The 15,243-nt window shown below is 36.0% G+C and overlaps 1 protein-coding gene across 1 annotated transcript; it reads right to left on the reverse strand.

Moving 5' to 3' along the window:
• Positions 1-2,113: 2,113 nt before the first annotated feature.
• POLR1F (RNA polymerase I subunit F) lies at positions 2,114-14,662 on the reverse strand. Its single transcript, XM_063099567.1, has 4 exons — positions 14,387-14,662; positions 9,523-9,664; positions 5,496-5,704; positions 2,114-4,164 (listed from the first exon to the last, which is right to left on the reverse strand). Exons 1-4 carry the CDS (start codon positions 14,638-14,640, stop codon positions 3,747-3,749), a joined length of 1,023 nt encoding a protein of 340 aa, XP_062955637.1. The 5' UTR covers positions 14,641-14,662; the 3' UTR covers positions 2,114-3,746.
• Between the last annotated feature and the right edge of the window lie 581 nt (positions 14,663-15,243).

The raw sequence follows: 15,243 nt of genomic DNA on the forward strand, positions 1-15,243 counted from the left end.
CCTTGCACAGAGGTTACTGCAACCCTAATTAAGAAATTCATCTGCAAGGACATCAGCCCAGCAACTGCCTGTCTAAATTTGGCCTGGTGTTACCTTTGTTATTGACCCTTGTAGCCAGAGATAATTACCCCAAAACAATTATGTAATCCTCCATCATTTTTCCTATAAAACCCTTTGTCTTCCTTTACCTCCCTGAATACGCACAGTTTACTATGGCACCTGTATACCCATTGCCATGCCCTATTCCCAAATGAATATCATCTTTTTTAAGAGAGAATTTCTGTTATTCAGGTTGACATTAAGAAGTAAAATTGTCAAGGGTGTGTGTGTGTGGTGGGGGAGAGAAGAGGAAGGAGATCAATAACTGGTAGAGTAGAAAGACATATTTTATATTTTGCTGCTTGAATTTTTTAAATGAATGAATACATATTATAACACAAAATGTCTTCTTTTTGGAAGAAAAATTTCATGATTCATATGGTGAATGTATAAATCAGCTTAGAAACCAATTTCTGCCGTTTGGAAGTTCTCCCTCTAAATTATTGCTGACACACCAAAGGGATAAAAATAACTGAAACTTGTATAGACAAAACAGTGAATGCCTTTATTTAAAGAATGGGTGGAAAAGTTAAGAATATCACATCAGAGACAAAGTGATACCAGATGAACATGTGCTTTTCATTTAATTATCAATTTAAAAGTATCTGTTTATGCTTTGACTTTAAAAGATTCACTGGTAAATACTGCAGATATAGTTAAGGCACAATCTCATCCATCAAGAAACTTATTTGGTTGAGACAAATTTGATCAAGAAACAAGCTCTATAAAAAGATGAATAGTTTGAAACAATAATGTAGAGTGCTACAAGTAGAAAATTTTCTATTAAAGAAAAATAAGAATTACGGTTACAAAACAAGTGCATTCAGCCCACGTTAGTCTGGAAAAACTTTATTTAGAAAGTAGTGTCTGAGGTCTTTTGTATTAGACACCTCTCAGGCCTCTGCAAGCTCTCCCACTAGAATGCCACAGCCTTTTCCCTTCTCCACTGGTCAAAATGCTGTTCATCCAGCAACCTGCTTAACCATTACCCTCTGCTTCCACCAGCAAAAGTGGCACTATTCAAGACTTTCCACAACACCTGATTCATACTTTTTGTACCTGTCATTTACAATCACTTGTGTATCTCACAGACAAAACTGTAAGCTCTTAAGAGCACAAACTGCTTAAATCATCTATGAATCTCCAATGACTAACAAGGTACCTTGCATAGTATAAAATTTGTGAATTACTGGAATTAGAGAGAAGGTAAGGGGTCTAGTCTAGGCTAGAGGGTTTTAAGGAGCAAATTCCAAGACAGAATAGACAAAGCCTAGGTTAGCAAGCACGCGACAAATGTTTTGAAGAATAGAGGACACTATCATCATTTTCTTCATATCAGAAAAAAACAAAGTCACTATATTTTAGGCAAGAAAAATGGCCAGATTTGACTTTTTAAAACCACTCATATTGTGAAAAAAGGATAAAAAAAATCTAGTTTCAAGTTCAGCATGCTGCTCTTTTCTTCAAAGATGCAAATTATTTTAAAACAAGATTGGCAGAAGTACCATTTGAAACAAAACAAAAATAACATGGAAATTTGCTTATTTTGCTAAGCTACAATGTATTTTTCCATGAATAGCATGAATTTGACACCTTTCTTGGTGTATGTGTGCGGTGGGGGGGGTGGAGAGGTGGGTTAGAATTGTTTCACTAAAAATTAATTTTCTATGTTGTCAAACATGAGTATAATTATATTTCAAATTTTAAAATTTGACGGAAGTGGCTGGCCAATTAGCACAGTTGGTTAGAGCACAGTCTTGTAATACTAAGGTCATAGGTTTAGATTCCCATACTGGCCAGCCGCCAAAAAAAAAAAAATTTGATGGAAGCATTCATTGAACATTTTCTGGGTATGCCACTGTATTAAATCCTGATAATATAATATACCTTGTTCCAAACATTTTTGAACTCATACTTCCTTTAAAACAGCACTGTCGAAAAGAAAGGTGATGTGAGTGAGCCTCATGTGCAATTTTTAATTTTTCTAAAAAAGAAAAGTGAACAAAAGCTGAAATTAATTTTAATATTTTATTTAACTCATTATACCAAAAATATGATAATTTTACCAATATAAAAATTGAGATAGTTTACATTCTTTTTTTGTACATATTCAAAATCTGGTATGTGTTTTATACTAACAGCACATCTCAGTTTGGACTAGCCACATTTCAAGGGCTCAATACTCGTATGAATCTCAATTGTAACAAAAGACAGTGGCCTGCACCCTTCCACTGTCTGACACATCTACTTGTAGACAAATGGTATGAATGTCTGCCACTCTCCAAACTCTATGTCCTACTGTTACATATTTAGATAAAGACATACCACTAGCAGAATTTATTCATTATCAAACATTAAACTGTGAGACCAGGATTATGTTGGGTACTAAGTAAACGGCAACAAAAATGGCTAACACTGTGAGTCGAATTCAACCATTCATCTACTTGCAGATAGTAACACAGGCAAGTTAGTGGACAATTCTTTTTCTTCACAAAGTTTAACATAATTACTAATTTTCTATATTTCTTATGTATACTGTGTGTGTGTGTGTGTGTGTGCGCGTGCATTCATGTTTATCCTATGACACCCCATGAGAGAAGGAACTACATCTTCTTTGTTTGCTGTATGTCCCTGGGCCTTAGTAGAATGTATTAAACATAGTAGATGGTCAAATATCTGTTGAATGAATATGGCCATGCATTGATTATCAGCCTCAACCAGCTTGTCATTTCATTATTCAGTGTCTTCCTATTAGTTAAGACATTACACATTTTCTCAACAGAAGTCGTGAACACCTGTTTTTTCTCCAGAACAATTTCTAGAAGCCTACCCTAACCATTAAAAAGTAATCAGAAAGTTTCTGACTAGTCAGAGTTGCATTTATCCTGTCTTCATCACTCTCCTCCTCCGACACATAGACAATCAAAATTGCTGAGGTACAAATGAACAAGTACAAGACAACAGCCCTTTCCACCAACCTCTCAGACTTAAAGACAAAAAAAAAGAAAACAACATACATGCACGTGGAAGGAAAGACTAGTGAATTATCGCTTCCCACGACAAAGACAAGTGGCACAGCCCTTGGCTCTGGAGACTTCAGAAGCTCCTTTGGCAAACCATTCTAAGTTACACAACAGAAATAATGTAGTAGTCATGATAATGAAAAACCTAAAACTGGTAAATGTCCTCCATTTTTGAAAAAGGAAATAAAACATGTAATGACTAGAGGTGAAAACTATCACAAAAAAAACCAAATCAAATAAAAACCAAATCAAATAAAATCCCAAACTTAACTCATTCTTTAATGATATGAATAATACTGTATCATGAAGTCCTTTTGCTAGTTTTGAGACTGTGGAATCATTTTATGTAGAGTGCAAAACCTGGAAGAATGCAAGAGTCAAGAGTGAGTGCAGCCCTTACCTTTTTCTTTTGTATTCAGTGAAATGGCACTTTAATAATATTGGTATTCCCCAAATTATACTGTTTTGTAATTTGACCACAAAAAACCTCCAACTCCTAATCAAGTTTCCCGTTTTATAAACTACTGACATACACAAGCATCTCACATCATTCAATTTATTCATCTATTATGTGTAAATCAATCTTTTAAAAACTGATTCATATTTAAAATGCACTAAAGAATATTATTTTACCCTTTTCTTTTTTGGTAAGCATTCCAAAAGTGGGGTAAATTCAGCATCTCCACTGTGTTTTCTTTTCTTTTTTTTCTTTTTATGGTCACTTTGGTAACCACTGGAGTCACTACCCAGGAAAATAGGGTCCTGATCCTGATGTTCTTGGTGCTTTTTCTTCTTCTTCTTCTTCTTATCCTTCTTTGGCTCTTCTTCACAGAAGCCATTCACATTATTAGTAATCTGCAGGTCTGTTTCTTTGTTTGGGGAGACATCTGCAAAATGTGTTAGCTCTGTGGTACCATCATCTGCTTCATATGTCTCTGGGTCTTTCTTCTTTTTCTTTTTCTTCTTTGGAAGTTTTTCAACAGCGTCCTCAGTACTGGTTTCTGTTACTTCTTCCGAAACTTTAGAACACTTGGATTGTAAACTGTAAATCAACAGTTTAAAAAAAAAATAACAGAGAAAATAAAAGAACAAAATGAGATGAAGAATATCCCAAGATGCTAAGATTTTTTAAAAATAATGACAATAGCATAAGACGCATAACTATGGCATTTATTTCAAATATTCTAAACCTGTTATCTATTCTTCAGCCCACTGAAATGTCTCTGGGTTGTTGAATGTTAAATTCAAGTGTTAAAGTTAACAATAATGTTTGTTTCTAAAGAATTATTTGTTTTTTCCCAGACTATTTTCATACATAAAAATGACATAAAAATCTTGTCAAAACATGTCTTCTAAATTTTGGTTTGGTTCAGAAAAATTGGGTCACTGAACGTTAAACATCACAATACCCAGGCTTATTAGCCAAAACATTGACATTTGATAGAGGGAAAATATACTTCTGATATGTATCAAAGTAAGGGAGTTTCCTGTCTACTATTTCAATCCTTGTTTCAAGTTAATAGTTCATTGTTCTACTTAACCTATACTGAGGCAATGTAACTTCAAAGTTGTGAATTGTTTTAAGTCACTAAAATAAAAACAAGTATCAATGAAGCAGCTCTCTCTCTAGAAATGCAGTCTTGTACAGTAGCACTAGCCACAAGTAACTATCTAAATTTAAATAATTTCAATGACATAACTTTAAGAACTCAGCTCCTCAGTCGCACCAGTGACATTTCAAGTGCTCAACAGTTAGGCTATTGCATTGTGCATACAGAGCACATTTCTATCATTCCAGAAAGTTCTATTGGACAGCTATTCCAGAACTTTAAACCATGCTCTTGCTACTTAAGGTAAAAAATTGTTAACATCAGCAGTATTCCAAAAGACCCCCCACCTAATAAACTTGGCTCCCATGAAACCAACCTCAAGATCACAGTAATTCTTATAAGAATTTTAATACAGAATAACAGAATAATATCAACCTGGCACAGAAGACAATACTCAAAACAAATTATTTTGTTTCAATTATGTAAAAATAAGAGCAGGCTAGTAGTTATATAATATGACTGTGCTTTTAGTAGTTTCAAGTTCAGAAATCAACTTTTTAAAAAATGAACAAACTTAATACTCAGTAAAACTGAGTTATTAAAATACAGATCAGTTAGCTAAAGAGCTTCAGAATATTTATTTGATGCACTATCATAGTACTTAAGATTACTGTTTATATTCACTTTATAGTTTAAAAGCATAAATATTCTTATGAACAGAATTTTTAAAAAGAGGGGCTTAAAAAGTTCTGTTTAATTCTACAGTCAGAATTAAATAGAAACTATTAAGTATCCATTGACAGTAATGTGATGTTGAACTAACCTAGTCATATTTAGTTTTCCTCGAATGCAGAATACTCCAGCAGCATCTGAGTCTAAACGAAATACTTCAAATTCTAGTTCATCACCCACATTTATCTCCAGGGTCTGCCACTGCTCAACTGATGTTTGCTCAGGTTTAGGGATGGAGGCATTAAAACAGCCATGTACCAAACAGCCAATGTGACTAGAAGACATTTTATTTACTGTACCCTGGGAAGAAGACGGAAAAAAGAACATAAAATCAGGAAGAGACACACAGTGTTAAAAGGTGAATAAAACATCATAAGCTTCAAACTGATTTCAAAGAGAAAACCTCAAAATAAATATATAATATTCAGTTAGTATTTAATTAATATATTATATTAATATCAAATTAAATTATAATATGAAAAAACTTTACCTTAACTAAAATAAACTTTACCACAATTTATATCAAAACATCACTTTATTTATTTTTTTTATTATTATTTTTTTTTTTTGTCTTTTTCGTGACTGGCACTCAGCCAGTGAGTGCACCGGCCATTCCTATATAGGATCCGAACCCGCGGTGGTAGCGTCGCTGCGCTCCCAGTGCCGCACTCTGCCGAGTGCGCCACAGGCTCGGCCCAAAACATCACTTTAGAACTATAGAGATTTTAGAAAGCTCAAACTTTATTAAATAATTAATTAATTTCATGTCAACTGTCTAAGTGGATAAACAACTAATTCCCTTGCCCCCACCCCTCAAACAAACCCTTAGCCCTGAATGCAGGATTCTCTGAGGGGTAGATTATTCTGAAACAACACTGAAACCAACCATACTCTCTGATATGACTTACATGTGAAAACACCTCAAGGCAGGAAGCATATGCTTTTTATAACTAAGCTCCACATTACATTTCTGTAAACAGACTGAATTTCAAAGCTTAAAAATGCATCCTTTAATGATTCAACTTAGCATGATGTAAGCAGTCCTATTAAAAGACAGCTTACCCTTTATATGTAAATCTTGAGCATGACTATTTTGGCTAAACCACAAAATCATTATTAGAAACTTTAAAAGTAAAATAAAAGTATGCACTATATGATTTAAAGCTTAAAATGAAACTACATAAAACTTCATTTTCCATTTTTCCCCCTGTAATCAACATATATAAAGTGCACAAATGAAAAACCCTAAAATATTTTAAAAATTCACATTATCTGAACTATAAAACTGTAAATAATATTTATATGTACATAATGCAATATTAATTCAACAACCCTTTTACATATGTGGCAAAATAAAACTTCCTTATCTGTCAGGATCAGGAGTCTGGTGTCCTCACTGGTAGTTTCTGGATGATCTAGATAAACAAACTGTGGTGCAGCTATACCATGAAATATTATTCAGCAATAAAAAGAAATGAGCTATCAAGCTAGAAAAGGCCACGGAAGAAACTTAAATGCATATTGCTAAGTGAAAGAAGTCAATTTGAAAATCATACTGTATGACTCCAACTACATGACATTCTGGAAAAGAGAAAATTATGGAAATAATAAAAAGATCAGTGGTTGACAGTGACTTGGGGGAGGGAAGGATAAAACAAGTGCAGCACAGGAGATCATTAGGGCAGTGAAACTATTCGGTATGATACTGTAATAGCAGATACATGTCATCACACATTTGTCAAAACCCACAGAATGTACAACACAAAGAAGAAACTCTGCAAACTATGGACTTTATTTAACAATAATGTATTAATATTGACTCAACAACTGTAACAAATGCATCACAGTAATGCAAGATGGTGTCAATAACTGGGGAAACTGTATGTTTGTGTGTGTGGTGGTGTGGGGGGGTTATACTGGAATTCTGTACTATCCACTCAATTTTTCTGTAAACGTAAAACTGCGGTAAAAAATAGTGTATCAATTAAAAACAATTTAATGACAGGAAAGCCTTTTGAATATATGGTCTGGAACGACTGGATAGCTATATGGAGAAGAAAATGGATCTCAAGGCCTACCTCAAACTAAACACAAAAAAATCATTTAAGATTGTATTCATACACCTAAATGGAGAAGCTAAACACAAAATTTCTAGAAATTTACAGAAGAATATCTTCACAACCTGGAGGTATGCAAGTTTCTTTGATAGGATCCAGAAAGCAATAGTCATGAAAGTATAAAATGATAAATTGCATTTCATCAAAACTAAAAGCTTCCATTCATTAAAGATGATACCATTAAAAGTTAACAGACAAGTCACAGAGTTGAAGAGAATATCTGCAATACATTTATCTAGAAAGGATATGTATCAAGACTATAAAAAGAACTATTAAAAATCCAATAATTAAAATACAAAAACCCAGTTAAAAATAGGCAAAGTACTTGAACAGGCCCTTCTTACTGAAACATACAAAACTGCTCATAAGAGAAATGCAAATTAAAACCATAAAGATATTACTATATGCCCTCTAATAAAATTAAAATACTGACAACATCAAATGTTGGCAAGGATATAGAGCAACTAGAAGTGATGAATGGGAAATTAGTATCACAATAGTTTCTCATAAAATCAAAAACATATCTACCCTATGACCTGGCACTTCCACTTCTAGATAATTAAGAGAAATGAAAATGTATGTTCACAACAGCTTTATTCATAATAGCCTCCATCTGCAAATAACCCACAACTGCAAATAACCCACAACTGCAAATAACCCAAATGCCCAAAATTTAAGACAGATACTCAAATTGTGATATATTCATATAACTGAATACCATGAGCAATAAAAAGGAACAAACTACCAAAATACATGCAACAGCATGAATAAGACACAAAAACATGCTCACCTGTTGACCAAAAGCCAGATTTTGAGAGGATATAATGAATAATTCCTGTAATATGGAATCATAGAACAAGCAAAGCTAATTTATAATAAAAAATTCAGAACAGTAGTTGTATCTGGGAGAGAGTGAAAGGGCATGAGGCTCCTTTCTACAGAGATGGAATGGTATATGGACTTGTCAAAATTCATGGAACTTCACATTGATTTGTGTATTTTATTATATATAAATTATATCTCACTAAAAATAAATAAAAATTGAGAAAAAATATGGACTGGCCAAAAGTATTTGAGGACTGGATCTTGTTGGAGGGGACAGACTAAAAGGAACACTTTTCATTTCATACTTACTGTACAATTTGAACGTTTTTCCATGTACATGTTTACATCTATGATAATAACTTACACAAAGCAGACGGAAGTTATAATTGGGAATTTTCAAATACAAATCTACTGCCAACTTTAAGAGCATGGAATCCGATTGTAAAATTTGTCAGACAAAAAATACTACTTCTACCAGTTTAATTAAAATTTAAAAAATAAATACAAAATTAGAAGTACCTTGTGGATTTTGTCATAGTGAAATATGCTACATATTTTTATTAACAATAACAAGTTAGTTAACAGTTCTTATTAGATTAAGCAATTCCGCGCGCGCGCACGTGCACATGCACACGCACACGCACACACACGCTTCTGAAAAACTGGAAGACCTTCCACACAGGGCCTTCACTTTCATGGCACAAAATGGCTATCCTCTCCTCCCTCATTCATTCATTTTCATTACTTGCTTGGCCCCACAACAATTTGAATATTCATTACCTGCCTGGCCCTACAACCATTTGAACTCCTGTTTTATATACCACTATACTGTTTGAATCCTTTATAAAAGAAGATATTTATGTAGAATTGAGAAGTTTAAAAATAATAATTGATTTTTTTCCCCCTTAAGATCATTCTGGTACTATGGTACTATGCAAAGAATAAACTGGATGAGACATATATTTATGCATGCATACGTTTTAGGATGGAGTTTAAAAACTTACTGAGCTTGAACAGATAAAAACTATTTTTTTCTTTTTTCTTTTAAAACAATTTTTGTTTATCCACAACAGCAAGTTTTTTGAATCCCAACGTGTAGAGTCTCTTAAAATTTTCAAATATACATAATTATACCAAAAAAAAAAAAAAAAAAGCTAGAAAAAATAATATACATACCATAAGCTTTTGTCCTGGTTCAGGGCAGAAAATAACAAAATCTGCTTCAATGTTAAGATGAATGTGTCCCTGATCATCATAAATATCTCCCAGTTCACCCACAACTTTAATGTTATCATATGCAATGGGGACACCTGAAAGGCTGTTAAAAGGGAAAAAAAAAAGAAGAAGAAGAAAAAGAAAATGATATCATTTAAAAACAAGGCCATTATTATACTGATTAGATATTCTAAGAGTCCAGAAAAGTATACACTTCCTAAATATATCATCCATATCAAAAACACAATAACATAATTGGTTGGTAACAACTTTAGCAGTCCCATTTCACCAAAGGGTTCCAAATTGCTGGCTAAGTTAAAAATTATTATTCAAGATAGGTAGTTAGAAACAAAATGTCCAATTATGCATGAGCAATAAATTGACCCTTCTTCCCTATTTGCTATCAGTTTGAATTCTAGTCATGTCAGAAAGACAAATAATGGGACTTGGCAAGGAAAATGTCTGTGTATTTCTGTGAGTATGACTAAATCATAGGCAATTTTGGTATTATCTGCCATTACTTAATTTCTATACTTGATGGCATACAGCAAGGGAAGCATTAGGGTTAAAGAAGCCCCTGAATATTACAGCCAATGACTTAATAGAGAAAAATCCCGAAATGCAAGTGTTATTAGTAAATGGAAATGTTAAGAAATGTAACTACATCACATATTGAGAATTGACAATACTTTAGATTAGTCTATAAGTTTGACAGTGAGGATTAAGGTGCCACTATTAATTCAAAATGTCATTTCCTAGTTCTCAAGGAATTATAACTACTAAGGAGAAAGACATGGTGGCTTCCCATCACACTTCTCTGACTCCCCAAGGCAAAGCTAAAATCACTCCTCTACTTCCTTAGGACCCCAAGTATATGACTTTACAACTGTTCTGAACCAAATTTTATTGAATCTATCTATATATATGTTTGGATTCCACACATGACTGTAAGGCCCTTGATAGCAGAGAACAATTTTCTGCCGGACTCAATTAAATTTCTAGCATGATTCACATAAAAGAAGAGGAAGAATTTATCGCTAACAGATGGTTTAGTAAAACAGTCAGGAGCCGCAGAAAAGAAACTTTAATAACTACCAAATTAGGAATATCATAAACTCAGAAACTTGCTCAGGAAAGCTCTCTTTTCAGTTGTTAATTTCTGCACGTGGCTTTCCTAAGAAGGAATTATACCATCATTAAGAAGATATTAGGGTCACAGAAAATATAGAGTAAGACAGCAGGCAGCAGAAAGAAAAAAATAAATTAACTGTCATACTAGACAGAAAAACAAAAATTAAGACCCCTCCCCCCAATCAAAGCCTTCTCTCTTAATTGTCACAGAATGATTCTCAAGGGAGGGAGTATTGCTGCACCTGGGGGACCATTTGGGAATTTGTGGTACTATTCATGGTTGTTGCAAACATTTCAAAAGCCAGGGAAGGGAGATAGTCTGCCATGAATAGGACGGTCCTGTACAATGAAGAAATATCCTTCATGAGTTTTGAGTAAGAGAACAAACATATTTATAAATAGCTAGGCAGAGAATCTATTTTTTTAAACATATCAATACAAAGTCATCTATGCATGGTTTTAATATACATTAAAATTTTCAGGAATGTAGTAATATGTAAATTATTGTTTTGTGTGACACTTTACCAAGAATTTCTCAACTATTTGAGAAAAGTATTGGTGACTAAAAATTCTGTGTTATGTGAGTTGTCAGTTCCAACACCTGCATCAATACACATTTACTGTAACTAACACATTCACAGTGATTCTTAGGTATAGGTGCAGGAGGCATCTAACTACTTTGGTCTTCCCAGGAAATCATGCTTGAGCATTATCATTTTGAAATACATTTAACTGTATTGTATTAGAGCACTATATAGACTTTTTTTGGAAGTTCTGTAGGTAGGTTATAGTATCTTTAAATTTCATTTCAGCACATTAAAGAGTATTTTCACAATAATAAAAGTGGTACTGCAAAATATTTCTTATAAAAGGGAAGTACTGGGTCCTATAAGGTTCAGAACTGATGACTGGAAGATAGGGCAACAAAGCCTAAGGACAAAAGGATTTGTTTAAATCCATCAAACCTTGGCATCTCACAGCATGTAACTTACTAAAAGGCATCAGACATGCCAAGACAAGGACCCCAACACTATTTATCTTTTTCTCCTTTATTTTTGTATTCCAGAAACCATCCTAAGTTGATAACAGCCTCACTGGAGATAATTAGGGAATAAGTAAATCAAATTTAAAGGATGCTTAGATTGTACACTTGAGACTTCTCTGGATCTACTGAGAGCGAACATATTTGCCATCTTCAAGTAACTCAAAGGCTATCATATGGAAGACAATGTTTTTTTTTCTCCTCCTTAAATGGCCTCTCAATGGTCCAACTTTGTCAAAACTTATAATGTGATTTTAAAAACTACTTACTTTCTCTAAGCAGACAGTCCAAAATTGAAACGGAATGCCTTTAAAAAAATCCTGTCAATGGGAAGGAAAAGTGGACAGTCTGTCAAAATAGGAGATGCTGCTGAGATGACTTAAACACGAATATGAGGGTCATTCTCAATTCCTCCATTTTCCTCAGTCTTTAAAGAAGGAGAAGCAAGTCTTACTGATTCTACAGGATGGCCCAAAAGTCTGGAAACACAAACAACTATACATAATAAATGATTAATAGATATCACATTACAATTCTCGATACGTTCACTGTTTTGTCCTTCATTAGTAATGCATAGCTCAATGTGTGGTGTCTTTTTGCACTGAATAAACAAGAGTCTTTAGCATACAAGTAATGAGGGACAGGGAGGTTAAGATCTACTCAGAGTGTACCCTGCTCTACAGGGCAAGGCTGTCCAACTCAGTTATAGAAATTATCAATCAATCATTCTCTTATCACTCTGTTGTAATGGTTCCTACTGGAGCCACTCTGGGTGACTTTCCTCTAGCCTGTCAAGTGGAGGCAATAATGGTTACAGTAAGTGGCAACACATTGCCCATGTTTCCAGATTTCATGACAACCTTGTATAGCCTTAAATCTCTCAAATCCATCCTCTCTAGTCATAACTCTGTTGGTTAATTATAATTTCTTAACTGATCTCCTTTTCTATAGTTTAAACCATCATATGATGCTACCAAGTGCTGTTTCTTAAACTGAGAATCTGATTATGTCCCAGGGGTTGTGGATATGGATATGTACTACTCTTTCAGGAGTGTGCCAAGGCTCAGGAGTTGGAGGGTACTGAGAGGACTAAGCCCAAAACCTGCTTAACGGGGGGGGGGGGGGGGGGGGGGGGGACCCAAACAACAACAAAACCCAACAAAAAACTGCCAAAGGAAGGAAGGAAAGAGCAAAATGGCCATCCTTTCTGACTCATCTCCCACCCCTGTCTTTGATCCCCTGCTCTCCAATCCAAAGGCACCTAGTGCCTTTCACCCGACATACACCTTATTCCAGTTATATAGTACTTACAGTTCTCTGGTCCACGCATACCAATTCACATCTATTACCTATGTTTATGCCACTCTCTTTTGCCTGTAATGCTACCATCTCAAAGTACCCTCTTCTACCAAGTTGTTCTCAAAGGTCCCAAGATCCAATTCATCACTCTTTCTCTTATTGTAACTTAATTTAGATTTCTGTCAAATTTTAACACCACACTGGATTTATCTGGCTTACATTTATATCTCTACTACAGCTTAAATCTCTCTGAAACAGGAATCTTATTTTTTGTTTTTGTTTTTTTCATATCCCAAGTCCCTGGTATATAATATAGACAGACATATAACAAGTGTGTGTGTCGGTGCTTGGAGGAAGCTGTATATTCTAGACATGTTTGATTCTTAACCTCTGCGGGGGATCCAGGATCACTCCAGAAAGTGGTGAGAGCTTTGGATACCTTGCTTAAGGAAATTCGCATTGGAAATTCCTGCTATTTCCAAGGGTTAATGGAATTCCTTAAGGACAATCATGAATCCCTAGAGGATCCATTCATTATAGTTTTAGAACCCTTTTTTTGAACCAAAGCAGTTCAGAGGAATATTAAGTCACACATCCTCCAACCCCCGTAATTGTATTGGAGCACTAAGAGTTTTCAGGTTACTTACGAACACCTGAACTTAAATGCACCAGAAGGTTTTACTTCACTCCCAAGAGCAAAAGACTCGCCAGTTAGAATGAATAAACTCTTCATTCAAAACAAAACAAAACAGTATTTCCCTCATCCTCGATCACGTCCAAGAGAAGAGAACCAGAGGAAATCACCAGGGCTAAATCAAGCAACAAAACCCACCCATCGTTTTGTACAATTAAACGGTTGTACCGATGCTTCATGTGCCATCTTCTACGGGAAGACCAAGAATCTACTTAATACTGCATACCAAATTTTCATTGTCAAAGGGGAAAACATCCGGAAGGGGCTAAATGAGACATTCAATGCCAAACAGAACCAGGCCTACCAGGTCTCCATACCCCAGGTCTATTTTACTCCTACACCACAGTTCTAGAGAGAGCGGTTTAACTCCCTCCGCTGACTCTTTGGTTTCATCTTTAAGTTTTCCTCCCCTCCTATGAAAAGGACCCTGTACAGATTTGGACCACGGCGGTACCGGCTTTGCGAGGTGGGGTGCGACTCCAGAAGTCCCAGGGGCTAAGGTCCGCGTAGCAGGCGCGACCTATACATACCAGTCGCTCCTTTTCTGCGGCTCCATCAACACGCCCATCCGCGGCCCCTTCCTGTACCCAAAGGAAGGGACAACCCGGTACATTATGGCGCTGCCCACTAGGAGAAGAAAAAGACAAAGAGACCGGTACCTCTCGGAATAGCGCAGGAGCTCCGCATCGAGTTGCTCTCGGATGCCAGTGCGTTTCCTGTTAAGGTAGCGGGGCGACAGTGCAATGTGCCTCCGGTGCGGCCCGGCCACGAGGCAAGAGTAGCGGCTATTCACGAGCGCACAAGCAGCGGCATAAGTCGGCAGCTCTAAGCAAGGCAGGACGCTGGCGGGTCCTACCACAGGCCGCTCAGAGGCCGCCTTCGGCCGTGGCACCACTGAACAACCCGCAGCCATGCGGCTTGTCAGGTTTCCCTCGGCGCCTACCACGGACGAAAGCATAACCGCTTCTTCCCGGACGCCTGCTTTTTACGTCATCAGCCAGCTAACACGCCCTAGGAATTTTCTCTCCTTACGCTGCATTACGCAGATCTGACCAGCAGAGGGCAACAGCTTCTCCGCGCTTCGAGGACTCGGGGAGCTCGGAGCCTGTGATACGTACCGAGCATGCGCGAAAGCCAACCAACTCCTCTGTTAAGGGCCGGCAAGCGTGTATTTTCGCTAAAGTCCTCATTGGATTTAATATGTAGATTTAATGGGGGTTCCCACTTTGATCATTTCCAGTGGTAGGGTAGTATGGTAGAATTTTACAAGTTTGGACTGTACAATAATAAAGCAAAAAATATTTATTTAGTATATGAACCCAATCCTGAAAAGCAGGCCAGATGCCTCAAATGCAACATATCTGAAAACGAACTCACCATCTCTCTCTGGTCCGGTTTCTCTCCGTGTTCTGCAATCACTTTGAAAGGACGAGTTGACACCAGTTGACGATCCACTGGAGAGAGCTCGTTTATTAGGCGGCACACACACATATATAGGGCTTCTAGGGAAGGCTGA

Source organism: Cynocephalus volans, chromosome 6 (assembly GCF_027409185.1).
Source record: "Cynocephalus volans isolate mCynVol1 chromosome 6, mCynVol1.pri, whole genome shotgun sequence".
NCBI lineage: Eukaryota > Metazoa > Chordata > Mammalia > Dermoptera > Cynocephalidae > Cynocephalus > Cynocephalus volans.

Bases quoted from the DNA above. Each gene is read 5' to 3' on its own strand.
- POLR1F (XM_063099567.1), bottom strand. From the start codon at position 14,640: ATGGCTGCGGGTTGTTCAGTGGTGCCACGGCCGAAGGCGGCCTCTGAG. The intron at 9,665-14,386 runs GTACCGGTCTCT...CCCTTTTAACAG, and splicing joins CTCCTGCGCTATTCCGAGAG to CCTTTCAGGTGTCCCCATTG. The intron at 5,705-9,522 runs GTATGTATATTA...TCTTCTTCCCAG, and splicing joins AACCAGGACAAAAGCTTATG to GGTACAGTAAATAAAATGTC.